The 20,900-nt window shown below is 53.2% G+C and overlaps 5 protein-coding genes across 5 annotated transcripts; 1 reads left to right on the top strand and 4 right to left on the bottom strand.

The window, feature by feature from the left end:
- Positions 1-830: 830 nt before the first annotated feature.
- BESB_052360 (DHHC zinc finger domain-containing protein) lies at positions 831-4,638 on the bottom strand (the record flags this gene model as incomplete). Its single annotated transcript, XM_029363671.1, has 9 exons — positions 831-1,027; positions 1,273-1,366; positions 1,662-1,742; positions 1,977-2,078; positions 2,334-2,413; positions 2,585-2,679; positions 3,397-3,497; positions 3,851-3,966; positions 4,476-4,638. 9 exons carry the CDS (start codon positions 4,636-4,638, stop codon positions 831-833), a joined length of 1,029 nt encoding a protein of 342 aa, XP_029219594.1.
- Positions 4,639-6,646: 2,008 nt separating this feature from the next.
- BESB_052350 (transport protein particle component, Bet3 domain-containing protein) lies at positions 6,647-8,005 on the top strand (the record flags this gene model as incomplete). The annotated part of the gene is made up of 5 exons (XM_029363670.1): positions 6,647-6,730; positions 6,936-7,024; positions 7,205-7,386; positions 7,583-7,707; positions 7,877-8,005. The coding sequence occupies 5 exons, from the start codon at positions 6,647-6,649 to the stop codon at positions 8,003-8,005; spliced, it is 609 nt and encodes a 202-aa protein (XP_029219593.1).
- Positions 8,006-9,501: 1,496 nt separating this feature from the next.
- On the bottom strand, positions 9,502-10,528 carry BESB_052340 (uncharacterized protein; the record flags this gene model as incomplete). The annotated part of the gene is made up of 2 exons (XM_029363669.1): positions 9,502-9,549; positions 9,599-10,528. 2 exons carry the CDS (start codon positions 10,526-10,528, stop codon positions 9,502-9,504), a joined length of 978 nt encoding a protein of 325 aa, XP_029219592.1.
- Positions 10,529-13,219: 2,691 nt separating this feature from the next.
- Positions 13,220-15,009, bottom strand: BESB_052330 (putative oxidoreductase; the record flags this gene model as incomplete). Its single annotated transcript, XM_029363668.1, has 5 exons — positions 13,220-13,464; positions 13,629-13,769; positions 13,961-14,191; positions 14,380-14,643; positions 14,793-15,009. The coding sequence occupies 5 exons, from the start codon at positions 15,007-15,009 to the stop codon at positions 13,220-13,222; spliced, it is 1,098 nt and encodes a 365-aa protein (XP_029219591.1).
- Positions 15,010-16,865: 1,856 nt separating this feature from the next.
- Positions 16,866-19,197, bottom strand: BESB_052320 (putative ornithine aminotransferase; the record flags this gene model as incomplete). Its single annotated transcript, XM_029363667.1, has 4 exons — positions 16,866-17,622; positions 17,842-18,004; positions 18,238-18,403; positions 18,958-19,197. The coding sequence occupies 4 exons, from the start codon at positions 19,195-19,197 to the stop codon at positions 16,866-16,868; spliced, it is 1,326 nt and encodes a 441-aa protein (XP_029219590.1).
- Positions 19,198-20,900: the final 1,703 nt, after the last annotated feature.

The following is a 20,900-nucleotide window of genomic DNA, read 5'->3' as shown; positions in this document are numbered from 1 at the left end:
GGAAAACGGCTGCGTCCGCATGCGATCCACTTTCCAGCCTGGCCGCCACTCCTTAATCCAACTAAGGCAGCAACAGTAGGCAAAGCGCTCTTTGCCCCCCCCCCCCCCCCCCCCCCCCCCCCCCCCCCCCCCCCCCCCCCCCCAGCAGCTCCCGGTTCCCGCAGATGAATGCCGCCGCCATCTGCGTGGAAAACGGCCCTGTAACAAAGTCTCAGCGCTTTGTTGACGCAGGGTACTGCCTCAGAATTCGCGAGAGTCCCTGGAGCATTGGAGGAAACTGCCACAGAGCTCCGTTCGCACCTCGACTCCGGGGCCTCGAGCAGGCTTCTCGTTTCGATGATTCCCCTTTTTCTCCGCTCGAAGTGGTATCGAGGTCTCACGGCGAGAGCGAGGAACAGTGAAAGACGACGGAGAGAGGAACCTCCAGCACAGTACCGCGCGCCGCCAGCGCCACAGAAACATCATGAAGTCCACGCGCCATTCTCGAAACATCCGTCAGGGGACATGACACACGGCTCAAAGGCACCACAGCCGCCGCTTCCGGCCCCCGAGATTTTGCCGCTCTGACCAATCAATTCCCCCTCGGCGCACACAAAACTCGCTGGAAAGAAGGGAACGACAGAGAAGGGAGACGGGCCCCGTGGGGTACACAAATAACTGTAAATGCAGTAGCGCTGGGAGAGATCATAAATTTTGGACTCCCCTCGACGATTGTGGGGCCGGCTGCGCCGCGGAGATTGGCTCCACGAGCATCATACGGCTTCGAAAAAGAAGCTAGCTTGACAAGTTTCGCGGACTGATGCAGTCCGACAGATTTTAGGTTGCACAGTTTATTCCACAACTCCAGTGGGCTTCATCACCATTCCTGACGGAATTCTCTCTCGCAATTCCGCCTTTTGCCGTGCGAAAGACGAAGACGCGAGTTCGATCCTGTCTCCGCTTGTAGGATGTCCCGTCGAGCCAACAGTCCCGTTTCCAAAAAACCGTGGGCTCGGGTCTAGGGCATCTTCCTCTAGATACACCGGCTCTGAAGGCAGTCACACCCGAGCACACCCCCAGAAGAGTAGTCTTCTCTGCTTGACGCTTGCCCAACAGTTCACGCGTCCTCGTGTCGCACTCTCACTCGAAAACGCCCTGCAGTTCAGAGTTGTGTTCCTTGACGCGGACTGAAACTGAGCACTCTTCACCACCTATCTCTCATGACCAGCTCGCCCCCGACACGGGGCCTCCCTTCATCTTCACACCGCAGTCGCTGCGCTGGCTGCGGCCTACCTGCCCAGTCGGGTGAAATTGACGGCGGACACGGAACGAGCCACAGCCACCATTTGGAGCCAAAGACCTCGGCGACGTGCTGAAAGAAAGACGTCTGCGGAGAAAGATTCCACATATGCATACACACATGCATACATATACACATACATATACATACATACGTATACATACATACACATACATACGTACACATACATATACATACGTACACATACGTTCATATAAATACATGCGTTCACACATACACATGCATACACTAACGCATGCTCCACAGTCCGGCACGCGTATGTCTAGCCTCATTCAGAATGACGGTATCAGCTCGAGGCGAGGGCTTCTCAGCCACCGGAGAGTCTGTCTCCCTGAGAACGGGACGGCAACGCGTCACTTACCCGCGCGCCGTGGGCGTTTTTATATGTCTCAACAAGGGTTGTATTTGTCTCCAGCGCCTCCCACTGTTCGGATAAGAAATCCTGCAAAACAGCAGAATGACAGAAGAACGGCACGACTATAGTGTTATGCGCGGCAAGTCGCCGCAGAGACTCCCGTCAGGTATCGCTTGACTTTCATAAGAATACTCGAGTCAATCACGAGCTTATCTGTCGGCAGGCTGTCATGTCGCAGCGAGTCCCGTCAGTCCACAGTTCTCTGTGCTGCCAGGGAGGAACTCATACGGATGACGGGGCGCGAGACGTAGCTGAACTTACCAGCGACATGGCGAGAAAGAAGACGACAACGACCAGGCACAGAATCAAGGAGCAAATCAGAAGCCACGTTGGCGCAAGACTTGCGAACTTGGCTTCAACAACCTGAATCCATCCCAAGCAAACGTAAAAGGAAAGCAGCAGAGCAGACGAAGTCCGCACGGCAACCGCCCATCAGCTATGTGAAACGGCACCGCGGTGGAGGTAGGGGGGGGGCGGGCGCGTGCTCCCGCCGCCTCGTGAGTTCCAAGAAAAAACAGTGCAGGGACGGGCAACGAGAGCAAGTCATGGCGGCCTTCTGCGGGCTCTCTGCCGTGAATCACGAAGAAGCAGGACTGCGCGCGCTACCCCAGCCCTTACCTCTCTTTGTCCTCCGGTCAGCATGAACCACCTGACGGCCCCTAAGATGAATACGATGATGCTGATACTGCACGCGCAACCTGAAAAGAAAGATGACGACAGACTGCGTCTGAATCAAACCGCAGTTTTAGCGCAGAGGCACACGTGCCAATCTTGTCAGCTCCGCCACGACCCCTCTGGCGGTTCTTCGTGCCGCGCCCCGCTTGGAGGCCACGCCGGCCGTTTCGACTGCAGAAAGTGAAGCCCCTTACTGATGTAGATGAGGAAGAGGATGAAATACTTCTGATTCATCAAGCCGACGCAGTTGTTTATCCATGGACAGTGATGATCCATCCTGAGGATACACCTGAAGGACACCAAAACATCCGCACACATGCAGCGACTGTCAAGCGATGCATGAGGTCGGCGTCTCGCCAGCAACCGACGCAAACACAGGAACCCGCGCGGAAGGGCCAGAAAGCGCAGCTTCTGTGCATACGAACCTGAAGGCAGCCACGGAGATAGTCCACAAGCACAAAGAACCGAAGACAGACGACCGGTTACAAACCCACAGGAGAAGCCGAGACGATGGGTGATGCATAAAATGCATGACGGCTGTGCGCTGGGCGCACATCATCACGCGACAGCGTAAGAGGGGCGACGCCGCCCAGTGCCTCGGCGAGACACACAGGTCAAGCACGTATAAACTTTGGAACCACGAATAATAGTAGCGCCAGGGATGGAAGCAGAAAACGGGCGTTTCTGCTTCCATTCCTGGCGTCATTTGCGACCCGGCGACGACAACCACCGCCGTTCCGGGCACATCGGCCTTGCAGCTCGAAATTCAAGTTGCCGCAGAAAAACGCTGAAGGGGAGCAATCTGGCCATTCAGTACGGGACAGGGGCAGCATGCACAGAGAACAGAGGCATCGCAGACAGCGACAGCGGACGGAGAGTGTGGAGGGAGCGAGGTGAGTTCGCCATGGCGATGAGAGTGACCAGAAACTCTGGCGGCGTTACCTCCAGAGAAGGTTGCATGCATCGCGGAAGGCCAGCGGGGGTGCTGACAGCGGCCGAGACTCACTCTTTGCAAACCTTGCAGTGGTGGGCGCGAGGAGGCTTCCAGCGGTCCCCGCACGGAGAGCACTGCCCTGGAGCAAAAGGTAGGTTCGGTGGAGCGTGAGACTGCGTCACATACAGCACATGGAGGTCTCTGATTCACCTTCGCGTACTCCGTGTGCGGCGCCAGCACAGCAAAGTTCAACTCTCAAACTATTCACGTCAGTCGCTCTCTACCGATCGTCAATTCGATATGTATATATATGTACATATGTGTATGTGTATGTATGTCGCAAGTTCGTGGTCCACGAAGAATCCTGCATCCGCTATGTGCGGCTTGCCACACGTGCGAGATGCGCCACACGAACAACTACTCGCCTCTCCGCCGCCGGTGTGTCGGATCTCCTTTGGGAGCCTGCCCACCTGATTTGCGCCGCCACATAAGTCACAGCCTTTTGTCAGCCACGCGTTCCACTTACTGGCGCATGCTTTGTAGAACCCGGGTCGGTAAATATTGCCAAGCAGTGTGCAGTTAAGGCCAAGCCAATCGACAGCTCGTAGACTATCAGTAGGAATAGTCCGAGGGGGGTGTAACCTGAAAAAGGCAGTCCCAGCACATCGCCGAACACCAATCAAGACCGAATCGTCCCTCTTTTTTTCGGCCTCCAATTTGATTCCGCGCTTTGGTGTAGTCGACGACCGTCGGTTCCCACCAACAGCCAACCCACGCGCTGCGAAGAGGCGTCTTGACTGAAAATCGGCGACCGAATGCGCGGAACGCAGACACGAGAGGCCGCGGCTGATGTGTCAGTGCAAAGCCCGCCAGGCTGAGGCCGACTACCGGCGAAACACAGAGATACCGAGCTCGGTGTCGCCTGCTTCCGCGCTGCCTTTCAACGCGCCGCTGCGAAAGAGCTTCACGAGGCCGTCTGCCGAGCATCTCTCTTCGTTACCCAGACCGCCCCTTGGCTGCTGCCCCCGTCGCACGCGCGTTGGTAACGTGTACCCTCGATGTCGCTTTACTCCTCTCGAATCGTTAGGTCAGGCCGCGCGTGCACTCACTGCTGTCCTGGGGTGCTGAGGGCTCCGGAGAAGTCTGGTGACTGAAAATACTCCAGAGCCAGTGGGTGCGCGATGCCTCGGCCCGTTCGCTGGAAGTGAACAGGGGGTACATGACGAAGCGCACCATCACTATGTTCGCCAACAACGCGCACACCCACACCAGTAGGGACAGGAAAATTCCCAAGGGACTGACTACCAGCCGCATGGTGAAACATTACTTGCACCTTCGCCGCAAACAGCCTCCAGTGAAGCCCCGCCGCCTCCGGCTGGTGCAACGCCCCGTAGATCGTTTAATCGAGACTGATGCCTTGGTCGAAGAGGGGACATTTTCTGTGGGCTGGCTGTGCCGGGGTGTCAACAAAAAAACCTTCACCGAGGAGCGGCTCGAAAACGGAAGAATCGCGCGGGGCGCCGCCCCCCTTCCCCGATGCCACAGTCAGCTCTGAAGCAAAAGCGGACAGCCGTCTTCACAGTAGGCCAGCCAGCGAGTACAGAGGTCGGGAAGAAGTGCAGCTGCTTTCAGCGCTGAAGCTGAATGCGCTGCCCCAGCTGCGGTGTGAAAACGCAACTGGCAGAAGAACTGACAAGGCCGCGTAGTGGTCCTGCTGCGCAGGATTGCTGGCCCTGAGCGCGTCAGTAGACGACCTAGGACAAAAACCAACAGCCCCTCCTGGCAAGAACGGAAACCTTGCCGCGTTTGCCGCGAAGAAAAAAAGCGAGGCACGGTCCAAGGCTAGGTCGCACACCCGACAGCGCTCAGGATGAAAAGCACCCCCGGACACTGGGCTGCTCGGCACCACCGCGTGTCACTGTATTTAACATCAAATCTGCGAACCTGGAACCGTGCCAGGGCGGGGAACTCTGTGTGATGACAAACGATATCCACACAGAATGCGCAAAAGAACGGCAGCCACGCGCTCGGGCTGATTGCAATCCTCCACGTGCTTGCGGTGCCTGTCTTTGCACAGAGGAAACGCGCGCTAACCTCGCTGGTTCGCTGAAGAGGGAACACGACTCCCTTCACGTTCCATCCTCGGTACATGCCCTAAATTCTACGAATAATGAAACGAAGACTATCAGCTCATCTTCGCGGAGCCTCAGAAACAATACGGGCGCACTTCTGCGTCCGTGAACACGAAAATGACATGGCAAGGACGTGGCGGGACAAGAGATCAAAATTGCCGTCTTCATACCAGTGGTACATGCGGTACACAGTACTCGCCAGCATTAATTTGGGTTATGAGACGTTAGCAGTTTCGACGCCAGTGCAGCGCCACGGATTTTTACGAAATTTGATTGGGATATGCTCTTGGCAGCAAGGCTGCGTAGAACTCTCGAGTCTGTGGGTCAGCTGGCACGAAAAATGCGAACGGCGTCGAAACGCTGCCTCTGAGCTGTCGAAAAGCCGGCACAAGACCGGAAGGGCTCCGGAACAGCGAGGGCAGACACAGGGAAACAGGCTTGCAGTCCATCCCTTGGGTGTGAAGGAACATTCACGAGCTTTGCCTGCTCACTAGTTTCGTTCGTGCAACGTCTGTGTGCAGCATCTGGCTTTCTGTGATACCACTTCTGTCCTCTAATGCGGTATCGCTGACGCCATAGCTGGTCGCAAGCAGTCAGAATCACACGAGGCGAGCATGGACATGCGCCGTGAGCTCTAAGGGGAACGCAGTCTGCCGGTTCATGGCTCTTCATCGTGTGAATCTTTTTATGATGTCGTCGCATGGGGGCAGTCAATCCCCGTTCTGCTTTTTATACACCTGCTCTGGCACTGTGTTCACAGTGCTACTCCGCCCTCTAGTAGCAAAAAACGAGCTCTGACGGTGTCTCTTGTCTTCCCTCACTGCGTCACATCCATAGTTCGTATCCATTCATAACTCAACATCTGCTTCCTTCTCCGTGTTTCAGTTTGTCGAGCTCTTGTTCGTCCGGGCTCAGCATGTGCTGGCGGCTGGATTACTCGTCTGCGGGTCTATGTGCGTGCTCATCGAACACAGCCCTCGGATGATGGGAGGCCGGCTCCTCAACAGCGCGTAACTGCACACAATTTTCGGGGTTGCTTCGTTTTCTGCTTCACTGTGGCTGCAATGACCGCGTGGTCGGATTAGTGTGCTAGATCCGAGCTCTTGAACAGGGCATGCGACGCAGCAGCAAACGGCGGGTGGGACAACACGTACTTCTGACGTTTTGAGACTCGCCCGGTACTGAACAAAATGGAGCGAAATAAATTAGAGCGCCGCAAGTCCCTGGGCCACCCTTCTCTGCTTGAGCGTACCCTGCAGAAGTCGAAGCAGGAGGTAAGACTACCGCGAGGGTTTATGGCACACATGTGTCCTGGGACAACAACAAGGCTGGACGGAGACGACGACGGGCCCTGATGAGGCTATTCTGAAAAGCGCACTCTGGAGAGCAGGAAAGGTGTCGACAGATGATTTCTTCGCTGTTGGTCAGCGGAGCATTCCCGCGCATTACCCCTCGTTTGCGCGTGCGTGTGTAACGCAGGTCAGTCTTAGCGTATTCGCCTTCCTCTTCTCTGAAATCGTCCAGTACTGTCTGAGTTCAGCGAAGAAGGGCTACCGGATGGAAGACCGGTAAGAGCCTTTTCGCGGCCATGTTTAGTACAGCATAGCTCAGTGACCCTTCGAGAGGCGACGCGGCAGCAGCACCACCAGACTACGGCGCCCTCAATCTTGCCCATAAATCAAGACAGTGAGGCATGTGCCAGATATTTCGCTCGGCAATGCTACCTTTTCATTATCTCCTGCGTACAGGCTCCACGAGCTAGGCCTGCGTGTGGGGTACAAAATCCTCGATCTGCTAGTCTACCGAGAGCGGCATAAGAAGCGAGAGATCAAGGTCCTTAGCATCCTGACTTTTGTCTCGACCTGCGCGTGGCGCTACCTCTTTGGCCACAGTGGAGAGCTCTTGAAGGCGCAGGACAACGAACTGGAATGTGAGTGCAACACGCCTTCCGTGGTTGCATGCCCTCTGCTGCTCGCAATGCGTAGGGCGGTGTGTGTTCTGTGCCTTCTTCAATGTCCCACACTACTTCTTTTTCCGAAGACTATGCACATGTATCTGGGTAGCTTTTTTATACATGTGCATGGAGCTGGCGGGTGGTGTGCTGCGGAATTTACTCTTCTTTGCAGATATGATAAACGACAAGCAGCTCCTACTCAACAAATATATTTCCATTCCAAGAGATATGAATCACGTCAACTGCGGCGCGTTCGCTGCGGGCATCATCGAGGGCATCCTCTGTAGTGCAGAATTTGTAAGTCTTTTTACGGAGCAGACTGTGTGAGAGGCAAGAGACAATAACGTTTGCGCTTTGTGCCGTGTTGCGTGCGAAATAGAAAGCAAGAAGGTTGAGGTTCTTGCCTGCTCAGAAGCACAAGTCATCTCTGTTTCCCCTCGTGCTTGTTGGTCCGTTATGGAAACAGCCTGCTGCCGTTTCGGCGCATACGGTGGAGGACTCCCCCAACATGAAGTCGACCACGTTTCTGATAAAATTCCTTCCGGAAGTCATTGAACGGCAGAAGAGACTTGGAGGAGGGGGTGTGGCAGGGTGATTACCGGAAGGGGGATGGCGGGAGCCGCTGCAGGCATCTCAGGTCTGAGGTGAGACCGAGGATCTCAATAACAATCGCGCATGCCGCTTTTTCTCAAGGTTGAGTGCCATGTCAATCTAGGAATCCGCAAGCCGTTCTACAGCGTGCATATCTTCAGATTCCAGGAGGTGCATTTATGCTACGGCGTGTCAGTGGGAGCCCCCGCAGGCGAAAGATACTAGGCGCTGTGGGATAATTTTGCGCACGCACTCTGGTGGAAGGGAATATGAGACGAAACCGGGTTCCACTGCACCTTCCCCTGTGGTCCGTGCAGTTTATCACCCCGCGTCTTCGACTCCCCCCTCGTGGCAAGCAGTCCTTTTTTGGCGCTTGTACCCTTCAGTATAGGCAGACTGTGGTGTGCTAAGCTAAATGGCTACTAGATCGCGTAGCAGACCAAGGCCTGCCTCCCTAAGAAGAGCTGAGGGGAGCTGTGGATTCTGATACACGATTACAACATCTTGTTTCTTGTGGTGGTGCCACAAAGATGATGAATGGCCGAAGAGAGCGTCTGCATGCTGGGAATGCAATTCGTGGTAGTCAAGGCGACATGTTGGTACACGAGATAACCTAGCCTTGTTCAGGGCGAGCGACCTCTGACACCCGTTTTGATGCATTGTTGGGAGTATCGAGCGTAAGTGAAGACAGTGGGCACGGATGGTCAACTGCCCAATCACCCCACGTTCGCTCACGCACTCCTCGCTACTTTTGCAACGTCGGATGAGCGGAAATCTGGAACCACTACGTACTGCGACGTATCCCAGTGCCCGCGTACGCCCTTCTTCTGTACGGATACTGGCGGTACATCATTTCACGTCAGCCACGTTTTCACTGAATTAGAAATTTCCTGCTGGGTTGCATTTTTCGTAGCTGCATATAGCTGCTCTTGCACGCCTGACGAAAACGCATTCGCCATCAGCAAAGATCAACACGAACGAGGCTGGCCGCCGCTTCTTTTGGACCGCACGATATACACGGGCGTCACAGCCAGTGCATTACACTTCGCTGGGTGTGTGGTGAAAGGAAGACGGTTCCCTGGATGTTTTTGCAGTGGATATCTCGGCGCCACTCTTCGCTTGCTGGTTTCCCCCATCAGGTAAAGGGCACCTCCCTCTAACTGAAGAACCGGTTCCCATCTCCAGTGTTTTTGTCTAGCAACGAGTGCGCCACACATACAAGAAGCACTGCAAAAGTCAATCCGATGAGAGCGGTAGATCCAACGATGAGTAAATGACTCTTATTCGTTCTCTGCTGGTCATATGCCCGAACCCTTTGGCATATGTGTTGCAGTAACCGCGCCGGAAGCGAAAGTGCTCCGTCTGTTGGGTCGGGTCGTCCTAGCACGTCCACTCTCGTACGTAGACAGTTGCCTTCCACATCAGGTATGTCCCGCTCGGAGGACACAGTTGGGAATTCCCTACCTCTGCTACGCACTTGCAGAGAGTGCTGGGTTGCTACTACACACGGACAGAACCCAACAAAACCTTCATGATGCGCATGCTGCTCTGCAATACTCAGTGAAGATCCAGGTTGCGCTTGTGCTTCATTCCGTACCTTGGCCGTCCCCACCACCGCAGACCCAACGACGGAACTGCCTGGATCCTGGCCTCTCGTTAGAACGATATCCGACCATGCCTCCTCCTGGGTTTCTGGATGAATCGGACTGCGCGTTCCTGACATGTGAGAGTCCAATTCAGGATGAGTGTCTGCAACGACAACGGTGTGGGCGGAGAAATGATCCATTCCGCGCGCCTCGACAGCCTGTAAAAGCGGCTCCGATGGTATCATATGACTGAACCCACCCGTGATATCATATCCCTCGCGCAGATCAGCGTCATGCTCACTGCAGTGCCGGAATTTGTCACTAGATGAGCTCTGTGGAACGAGAGGTTCGTCGCGCAGGTCGTACAATTCCTCTGCAGCAGACGTGCTCGTTCTAAAACTGCCGATGTTCCGGAAGGACTCAGGTACCCCTGAATCACGGATTTCCAAATGAAGGGAAGTCGACGCATGCAACACTCCTGCGTCGTAAGTATCTGCCAACATTTTACAGCATTCAGCGGTGGATTTCATGCCACCTGGTACACGCAGTGCATCCTCTGGGCTCGCGTTCGGCCTCCCCCCTCCACGCAACAACAAAGCCTGCGGTTCCGTGCTGCACTTCACTACATCGTTCGAGGAAGACAAGAAAACCGGCAGCGAGATGTCGAAAGAAGGCGATAGTGGGTGGCCTGCAGCTGTGAGATTTTGATGGGGGCTCTGCGGTGAACAAAATGAGGTGACGTCAAAGTGGCAGCAACTCATGGAATTATAAAAACCGTATGTTCCTTCCGCCGTGGTGATGACAGCGTGCCCATCGTTGAGAGCTGGCTTACGAGAAGCACTGCACGCGTGAGGTGAATTCCCTCGGATGCCTTTGCAGGTGCTGTACGGCCTTGCCAAACCCAGAATCCACGTTGGTTCACATACCCGTCGGCCTTCCATGGTCGCTCGAAGTTCCACGCGCAGGATGCGCCCTGCTCAACACAACTTGTCGAGGGTGCCCTAAGCCAAATGAGTTCATGCGTACCCCCAATTTTGAATGGAGCTCCTCGTGCTTCTGGCGGGTGGCAGCAGCAACAAAACCAACGAGCTTCGTGTGTTTGTATCTCCAGTATCCTGCCTAGCCATAGGTGATTCACCATTGCCGAAAACTGTAGGCGGCACGCCTCGGCAGCTCGTTCGGGCAGCCTGCTTTTCTCGTTCTGCCAATCATCCGCTTGCGAATGCCTTCGCCGCGCAGGCCCTGATAAAATAAAGTCTGTAGTTTCACAACTGGAGCTGACGTTCTAGATGGATGAAAAAAGGGAAGTCAATGAGAGAGCTCCATCCACACAGACCGACAGGCTCTCCCCAGGTCGTTAATGGAACAGAGTGAAGCGCTGGGTCAAAGAAAGCCTCTACTTACCAATGGACGCGGCGTGTCATGACGTCACTCACTCCCGAGTCAAACGCCGTTAAGGTTAGGAGTACCGGGGCCTACAGCTGCCCACAAACTCTTTGTGCACACAAGCCAAAAGCGGGGAGCCAAGCAGAACAGGCACGGCAGCCAGAGACAGACTTGACAGGTAAGAATGGAAGACACGATGCGCCAACGATTTCTCTATAAAAGTCCCAAACTCCGAAGAGTTGGTCACCGCCCTCATGGGAAATCACGCTGACATGCCGGGAGGCGGCCGACGTCAAAACCCACGCCAGCCGGCAGACACACACAACGGATTGTCGTTCGGCACAGGGCCAGCGCCAGCACGCGGGAAGACAATGCGGGGGGTGGTCACTCCTGCGTCGACGGCAGCAGCTTGTAGGCGGTGATTGATACCCAATGACCCGTCTAGTTGAACAAGACCAATGAATTCTAGGTATGTGAAGTCGTGCGGAAGGGCTTTTTCTTCTTGTGCCTCACTTGCTGACAAGGAAGATACACAGAACAGAACGCAGCAGCTGCCAGACAAGCAACTAGACACGTGTGATTTGTGTGCCCGTTTATCCCAGAGATCACACACATGGGTGCAATATATTTCGCATGACTCATTTCGCCTGCTTCTAAGGTTATCCTCTTACGGGAGACGTTGGGTTATGGGAAGTGTCGTCCATTTTCACAGCTCTGGCGGCCGAGTTTTATTATACGCACCTTTATTCTGCTGAGTGCGCTCCTGCGATCGGGAAAAAGCCCGTGTTCAAAGGAAAAACTAGCGCCCTTCCTCGCTTTTCTGGTCCTTATCAGGGTCTCACAGCAATGCGGATCAACGTAGACGCGACGAAAGAATGCCCTCACTCGTTCGACGATGTTCGTCTCATTATGGAGTTGCAGGGATGTACAGTGCAAATTTCCGGTGAACTTCCACTGGTTACCCGCCGCGCTTCTTCGCGAAACGAAGCGTTATGAGAGCGGCGCGCTCCGCAGTTTGTTTCCCATCAGTAGACTGTCGACGTATGGAGTAAAAAGAGTGTCATAGACTATGGAGTAGGTAGAGGAGGATTCCCTGTGCAGAGCCGCCGTCACTGCCGTAAATAGAGGTTCACACACCCCAAAGCCAGGCGGCAGAATACTAAATGCAACTGCTGCCGTTGACACAATACAACAGCATCAGCTGTCATCGTGGTCCTCATTACAAAGTAGCACGAGATACATTGCTCTGCTGCCGATTGACAGCAAGTCCCGCTCCCGGTGGAGTGCCCAGCTTGCGTGAACAACGGATACGGGACTGCATGATCTAACCCATGTTGTAGCCAGAAGGGGCAGGCTGAAATTTTTTGCTCTGTCTCAGGCACCCATGCCAAATGCAACCTGACACTAAGAGCGACTGTTGTAGGGTGTAAGAGACGTTGGCCCTTTCTTGTGTACCTTGGCTGACACAGCTTTACCCCTAGTTCAAAACCCGCTGTTTGGCGGCACCTACCAGGTGTAGCGCCGCCCACAGCGCTTTCTACTGCTGTTCGCTGTAGAATGTTTCGTGTGTATGGCGTGGCTAGAGCAGCTCTACAGTAGATGCGATGAATAACCCAGTATGGCAGGGTTCTTCGACTTAGGCTGATTCTGTCAAAATAGTAGTGGCCAGAAACGATTGCCGTAAGCCGTGTCGATACCTGAATCGCAGTCTTTGATGTGGCTATGGTCTGAGCAGTTACGAGCCATGGCCGGCCTTGGTATGAATGAATCACGCCAAAAGGGAAGGCTACGAAGTATAGGAAACTGTTTCAAGAGGCCCCACAGAGACCTATGATTCTCTCGGTTCGCTTTCGACGCAGCTTACGTTGCGGTGTGCAGAGGAGCTAGAATGATGCCAGGCGCAAAGTGCGCACATACGTTTCCACGCAGAGCCTATAAAGAACCGACTCTTAGGCGTTATTCGTGTGCCACTTCCGTCTGTTTGACACCTCATCACAACAACTTTCAAACAGAAGCATATTACCTGAGATCATCCTGCCGAAGAACACCTTACAGGCACACAGTTTTATACGGCGCCTTTAGGCACGGCCGAGCTTGAGCCGAATGTAGCGTATTCGACCACGAAGGCGGAAGGGGTGGACGAGACTGAAATAACCACAATCCTATGCGGTACGAGGCGCCGCTGTACCATTCATTTATCATGGGACTGGACGCACAGACGAGTTGCCGCCGATTCCACGCTGTCTTCATCGGAGCTCCTCTCCTTTCGGCTTGATGTTGATCGCCTTTTGAGCGAGAATATCGGACACTGTTTCGTCTGTTGCAGCACACATGCTTTTCGCCGCGGCATCGAGGAAGATACGAGTGGCAAAGGGAACATAGTAGTTGAAGTACGCAATCAGAAGCTCTGGGTTCCGCGAAACCCAGCACTCGCTCAACCTGTTCGAAGACGATTTAAGGATTTTCTCCGCAACGCAGTCGCTTGAGAGGCCTGGTGAGGCAACAAGATTGCAACAGGTATAGATAACATGTCACGGCATGATCGCGGACGTATTCAGATTCACGCGTTCAATTAGAAGCCTATAAAAAAAGTGCTGTCTGCTCCAGCACAAAACATCGGTCTTATCATGCCCGCGAATACATTCATAGTCTTACCGATGGTAACTTTTTTGCTCTTGTAGTCTATCGCCTCTGGCATCTCTGCCGGTCCTACAGCTCTCGAATAGATGGGCGTGTTTACCCATCCCGGGCAAATATTCGTAACGGCAATGTTGTATCCCTTTGCCTTGAACTCTCCTGCAAGTGATCCGAGAGCAATGTACATGCAGGAATCGCCGGTGAAAAACAAAGATAAGACGAGAAAATGTGTCAGCGTCCCCTGAACGGTATGCATTGTATAGCCCGAAATCCCGGAGTAGGGCTACGCAGATGTGGAGCTGTCAAGCACAAATATGCGGTCGCTATAGGAAGCAGCAATATCCACTCACTATCGAGTCCTTCCGCAAACGCTCGCAGCCCGTGCTTCGCCGCACAGTACGAAGCAAAGCCTCCGGTGACGAAGCGGCTGTACATGGAGTCCGTGAATATGATGTGGCCGAAACCCGACTCCTTCATGATTGGCACAACCAATTTTGTGATCTTCATTTGAGCGAGTAAATCGACAACAACGACTCGCTCATCAGATTTGTACGGCATGAGGGCGCCAACTCCAATTATACCTGTTGAATAGCATAGATTAGACATTAGCTATCTTCAGCCGCGAAAAAGCAGTATGCAGTGCTGCTTCATCTCCTGCAACGCTTCACATCTGAGCCTATCCCGGTTGACTTCCTCTCATGCAGACTAGGAACGTGAAAACCCAGGCCACGGCTTGCGTGTACAAACTATCTATTAAGCGTGGACTCACCGGCATTGTTAAACAAGAAGTCGATCTTGCCTTGCCATTCCTTCGCTTTCGTCACCGTCTCATCCAAAGTTTCGAGGTGAAGCATATCGCACGGCAAGACAAGGAAGTCGCTTTCTTTCCTCTGCGTTCCTTTGTTGTTACAGAACTTGATAATGTCATCAACTGCAGCTTTGAGTGCCTCCGGACGATTACTGGACATGATAATCTTGCAGCCACGCATCGCTAGGAGCCGCGCGACGCTCAGTCCAATGCCGCTGCAGGCACCTGAGCGTAGTACACACCATCGAAACCCGAACGTAAAAGTGAGGCGTGTATTACCTACACAGAGACACAAGCTCTCGTGAGAACACGACAAGTGACTTCTGACAATCAGAGAAGGACGCCAACCAAGCACGAACTAATGCTTCGCTGACCTGTGACCCAAGCTGTTCGACCCTTCCAGTATGCCTTCTTCTCCGGAAGCATTTTGGTAAGTAGGTCGCAGTCGCGTAGCAACAGAGCGGCGGCAGCGCACCACACACTATTGAACAGCCCTCCAACAATTTTGAACATGCCCACGCAGGCGACTATCATAAGCAACGGTGACTCCATGAGCCCGTTGAAAAAGCTGTCAAGCGGAATCCACTGCATCTTCGGAGAATCGCAGTTGAACGTTTTGAACGCTAAAATAGTAAGAATCGTGAAAGAATGACTAAATACCTAAAGGGGAAAGAAATGACTGAAGGATACTCCTGGCAAAAAACAAAAGAGGACGCAGAGTGCTATTCCTGGTCGAGATGCCCTGATGAGGGCGTCGCAGCATTACCTTCCCTGGTTCGTCCACATTCATTACAGGAGTTACCAGCATGGTGTGCCCAGAACCACCCGCCCCCTGTTTTTTGCCGCAGGTATGCACGGTAGCGTTTGACATGCTCTCTCTGTAATGCAGAGCCAAAAAGGGTGTTCCCCTGACAAGCCGTGGAACGTGCACGTTATCGTTTCCCATATCTTGTTTTTACAAGCAGAGTGCTGTATTGTAACAAGAGTTCTCCATCTTATCTAACAGTATTTCTTCTTCTCTGCGGCAGATAAGCACAGACGGGTTTTTCCACATGGGAGCGGACGCCACACTAGGGGGCAATAGAAATGTGTATTTGTTTACGCGTTCTCACATCTCCGATGTGCGGAAGGACCGGCGCGAATTTTCTCTTCAGGTCCTCAGCCTACAGATATACCGCCAATGATTTATGTTGGTACCCTCCCGCGTCGAGCGTACGCGCATTCGCTAGCGCATTGGAGCTGAGTAATTCATCTTGTCAAAGACCCCAACATAGTTGATTACAACGGACTTCGGACAGTAGTGTCACATCTCTCTTTTTCACTTGAAATGTAACCAGTCGATGGGTCATCGTTTTTTTCGTGAAAGGTGGTCTTCATAGTGTCGTAGCTCCGTACAACTTCTGTCCCAATTGCTTCTGTGCCATCACTTGAGTCGTGCTATTCGTTGAGTGTGTTTACACGGGGAATCAGAACAGAATAACGAGATATTTTTTCGGAGGTTTGTTAGGTTCCGTACAATTGTAGGTAAAAGGTCTTTTTTACACAGAAAATATTCCATACTTCGTTCAGACAAGCATTTAGTCTAGACGTTGGCGCAGCAAAGCCTCAGGTCACTGACACAGGTTGAAACAAGAGTATTTGAAAAAAAAGCAGCACGCAAGCAGGGGAATACGGAAGACTGGAGATTTTCTGACGTCCAAAGTCGCTTGACCCCCAGGTGGTGACATCGGTGCATTCCTGCTCAAATGGCGATCTTAACTTGCGGTATCAGAGCAGCTAATGTACGCCTTGTTCGCTTGCGTAACGCCCTCCCCGAAGAGCATGCCCCGACAGCATCGACGCTCATACGTCCACACGTGCTTGAAGCGACAGTTTCTTCGTGGGGCTCGATTCGCTTTTCCCTTCGTCCACAACCATTGACGAAGAAAGGAAAAATCACAATGTCTAGAGCAGCGCCCTAGCAACGGTGTGCCGCACCGTCAGCTACATCTGTGGACTGGAGGTCGATGCCTAGGTGAGATACGTGTGCCGCTGCTGTAAAGTCCCGAAGGCGACAAGCTGCTTCATGTATACTTGCGTTCCAGTCTCGAGAGTGCACTATATATTTTCTATCAGATCGCGCTACGGAACATGCTGTGGAGGGCTTCTCATGGCGCGACAGCGCCACCACAAAATGCTGCAGAAACTGTGCGCATCCCTTGGCCGGTGACTCTGGCGTCACCGATGGGTCCGCCGGGTCCGAAGATAGGCATGCACGAAAGAAAACTTCAAGTTAGGCCCGTGGTCCTCGTGAGCGTTACAACAAGCACCATACCCCATAGGGGACCATAGCGTCGCAAAAGGCTACTAGGTTAGAAAAAACACTCACACCGTGGTGATATCCCAAGCAATCGCTTGTGATACGCACACCCACTGCATCCTGGGAGCTTATTGCCGTCGCCGAAGGATCACTTCCGACGCTCTTCGTCGACAGCAAGGAATGACTTAATGATTTTGGCTGTCGCGTCCTCGTGCTCATCATCCGTAATCACCAAAGGAGGAATGAAACGAAGAACCTTTACTCTTGTCGGCTTCGACAAGATGCCATTTTCCTTCAGCTTCATTACAATGTCATTAGGGTTGACCAAGTCAGAGTCAACTTCGATGGCATTTAATAAACCTTTCCCCCGAATTTCCTTAATCCATGGCACACGCCCTTGCAGTTCCTTCGTCACTCGGTCTCTGAATTTGATTCCCAGTCTTTCGGCTCTCTCAGCAAGATTCTCGTCTCGAAGAACGCTTAGAGCCTCGACTGCCACAGCGCATGCAAGCGGATTGCCACCGAAAGTGCTGCCGTGTGTTGCGGGCGTCAACACATCAATGACCTGGGCGCTCCCCATCACCGCGCTAATCGGCACCACACCAGCGCTCAGACTCTTGCCCAACAGTAGAATATCTGGATGCACCCCGTCGTGATCTACGGCAAGACGCCGGCCTGTTCGGCATAGGCCTGTTTGTATTTCATCAGCGATTAACAGCACATTTTTGCTTTTACAAAGGTCGTGTGCTCGCTTTAGGTAGCCTGGATGAGGGACGTTCACCCCGCCCTCCCCTTGGATGGGCTCAACAAAAAATGCTGCGACGTGGGGATCCTCCAGTGCTTTCTCCAATGCATCAAGGTCGTCATAATCGATGAGCGTAAACCCAGGGGTGAACGGACCGAAGCTGAAACCGCCCCAAGCGAGAAAGACAAACGCACAAAGCTCATTGTTGGAGGGACTAACCGAGTCTTCTCCCCGAGATTCGGGGTTCTCCGACTCTCGTCGACGATTCTTGCCAGTGCTCGTTAGGGCTTAGCATTGTTCAAACGATAGTAACTCTGCTCAGAGCGAGTGAAACACCCCATACCGTATTGGAGGGCAACACAGGTGATTTGCTTCTTACTTGTTGTAACATTCAAACGTTGTAGATGAGCTGCATGCCGCGATCGTCCTCCCCCAGTAATTATTCTTGCATAGAATGATCTTGGCAGAGTCATGGGGGACGCCCTTCACCTCGTAAGCCCACTTCCGAGCTATCTTTACAGCAGACTCGCCGGCCTCGGCCCCTGCAGGCACAATGACAAGCCAATCCAATACTTATTATGCCTGACGCGAGGTCAGGTCCTGCATCAACTTTTGGTCCGCACACAAGAACGCGTTCGAGAATTATCTCGTTGCTGACTGTGAGAGGCTTCAGTCGCCGCTACTGGCATTTAGTGTTTCATGCTAGGCAAGGCATCAAGAAGTAGAGCACCGCCCTGCCACGCATCACGGAAAAGCAAAGCTGCTGCTGGCTTACCTGTGTTCATGAGGAGCACGCGGTCGTAGCCAAACATCTCTGCCATGAACCTGCATGCTGGCCCTGTAATGTCATTTCCAAAAGATCTTAGGGTGAGAGTTAGCCTTGTCGCTTGCCTACAGAGCGCAGCTACGACACGGGGGTGACAGTGCCCTTGGCTGAGACTCTGGACGGGCAAAGACAAAGACGGTTACGCGTTCCCGAATGGCCCACCATTTCTTTTTCGACGTGCCACTTTAAAGCGCGATACGCGGCTATACGATAAACCTGTCGAGGACGAGCTAACCCTGTTGCACATGATTCGCTGACGACTTCCGGCAGTTTACAGATGCCATGATTTTGCACGTCTGACACAGGAAAAACCAGGATTTCACTTGCACACCTCTTCGCCATGTGGCGCAGGAATAGTTGAAACAGGTATTCCAGGTAACACTCTAGATATGGTGGCTGAACCTATGAGCATTTGCGAAGCTAACGTGATCAAAAGAAAGATACATGATCCACATTACGCCGGCGCCTAAATTGCCCAGACTTTGCTGTCGGCAAGCAACCACGAATATTTAGCATCTACCTAGCCTGCCATATTCTGCCGTAGCCCAAGCCGTATCCGCCCGCGCCACGCATTACCAGTACCAAGAAGGCTTTCACTCCGATATCTGTTGCCATTCGTCGTCCGACGTGACACCGATGGCCCATCGCTTCTCTGAAAAAGCGACTCACCGAGACGCCAGCAAGGAAATCGTAGTACTCATTCCCGTTGATGTCCCACACGCGAGCGCCTTTGCCTTTGCTGATAACTACTGGCACTGGTGCATAGTTTCTACACACATACTGGCGATCACAGTCGAAAAAGTCTTCTTCTTTTTTCATATTCAAGCCGCTTCGATACGTATCTATACTCATTTGCCATTCACCCCCGTTGGGAGCAGACAGGTCGACCTTATCAGCAGTAGCCGCCATCTTGCACGCCGAAATAATTTAAATGCAGCCGCAACGGAAATATGCTTAAAGTATCGGCGAAATATGGCCAGCAGAGAAGAGGATAACCCCTCAACGTCGTTGCATGACACTCAAAGAACCAACCAACGCCGAACCAGGCCGACTGCAAAGTAACTGCTAGAATCCTGTAGAGGCAACACGTGCAAGCCCCGTCAGTCACTTCCGAATGCACGAAACAGCGCCCTGCAGTGTACAGTGGATCTCCGATGCTGTTATACGTATGCACGTGAAGTCCTTGTGGACGAAAATCAGCCTACGAATCGTCCTTGGGCAATTGTGCTAGTTAACCACAGGGTCGGAGCTTTTTGGCCCCCGGAAAACACCCAGAACCTCCCACCTTGACACCCAGCGACTTGGCTGACCGCAATGTTCCAATGGCTGCTAGTCATGCTCATCGCGGCTTCGCTGTGGCTCCTTGATCTGGCTCTCGTGCTGGTCAAATTCGACTTGTGCGACGCCCGGCCCACTGAGAACACTGAACTGGCCATGACTTTCGTGTGTCCGTAGGCGTACCACAAGTGGCGCTGGCCGATATCGATGACGAACCGCACATATCGATCACTTTATGGGATTTTCTGACCAGCGACGCCCGCCTAATAGTGAACTCCTGACGTAGAGCTCGTACGCTTGCACTTCGAGACATTGTACTTTTTTTGAACTCTGCTGGCCCTGTGGATGGATCCGACGCTGCTGAGGTGGTGGGTGCAGAACTGGGAGTATCCGGAAGATCGTGGCGCGGCACTACATCGCTCAGACACCTGGTTCCTTGAAACTCTATCTGTGATTTACCACCTGCTACTGAAGGGAACGGGCGAGAAGTCAGCTACCTGTTTAGCATACTTCCAGACTTCCGTGGTATGGGAGCTCCATAGCTAGTGAAACCTTCGACGACGTCCACGTTTGTACGAACACGGTCGCGTTGCGACGCGGGATATTACCTCTTTCTGCACCTCGAGTGCCGCCGACTCACAGGCGCCTTGTTGGCGTCACTGCTCAGCAGACGAGAGTATCTGCCGCCAGCTGTGTCAGATCTGCCTGACAGGCCTTTAACAAACAGCGCTGCCCACTTGTACACTTTGCTCTAGTTTCCCACTTCGCAGCCAATTCGCAGTACTTAAAAACCCCAACATACACAGTACCTGAAAGACCAGAACATAGTTGTTCAGTCTCCTTGGCTAAAACTGCGAATTCCGTCGCCATAAGGGGCATTATCTACAGCTAGGAGACTACGGGTGCAGTTCGCCCTGGGCGCAGACTGTGAGTTGGGTTGGAGTGGTTTTTGATGTAGACTGCTACGTGCACGACAATCTGGTCACCGAACCTCGGAAGCGGTATACAGTCTCTTACGCGCGGAATCTCTTTTTCCGGTTTGCGCTGAGTACCCCGCGTAGCATGGCAAATAAAACGGGAGCAGACATCGGTTTCTGCGTTAAGAATGCTCACAGATGCCGCTGTGCTACTGGATGCGATGCGGCTCCCAGATGTTATTTATTGCGCGACTTGCATGCTGGTGCCCCGGGGTAGCCTCCCATCCCTCGCGGAAAACTACATAGCTGCATTCTTGAAAGAAATCTCTGTACGTGGTTTTTCTGTTGCTCTCATAGGATGCGCTCGGTGCTATCGTCTGCCGTCCCAGTATCGTGCGTGGGGACCACTGTGAGCAT

This window comes from Besnoitia besnoiti, chromosome IV (assembly GCF_002563875.1).
Source record: "Besnoitia besnoiti strain Bb-Ger1 chromosome IV, whole genome shotgun sequence".
Classification (NCBI taxonomy): Eukaryota; Apicomplexa; class Conoidasida; order Eucoccidiorida; family Sarcocystidae; genus Besnoitia; species Besnoitia besnoiti.
This window is presented reverse-complemented; position numbering and strand designations above follow the sequence as displayed.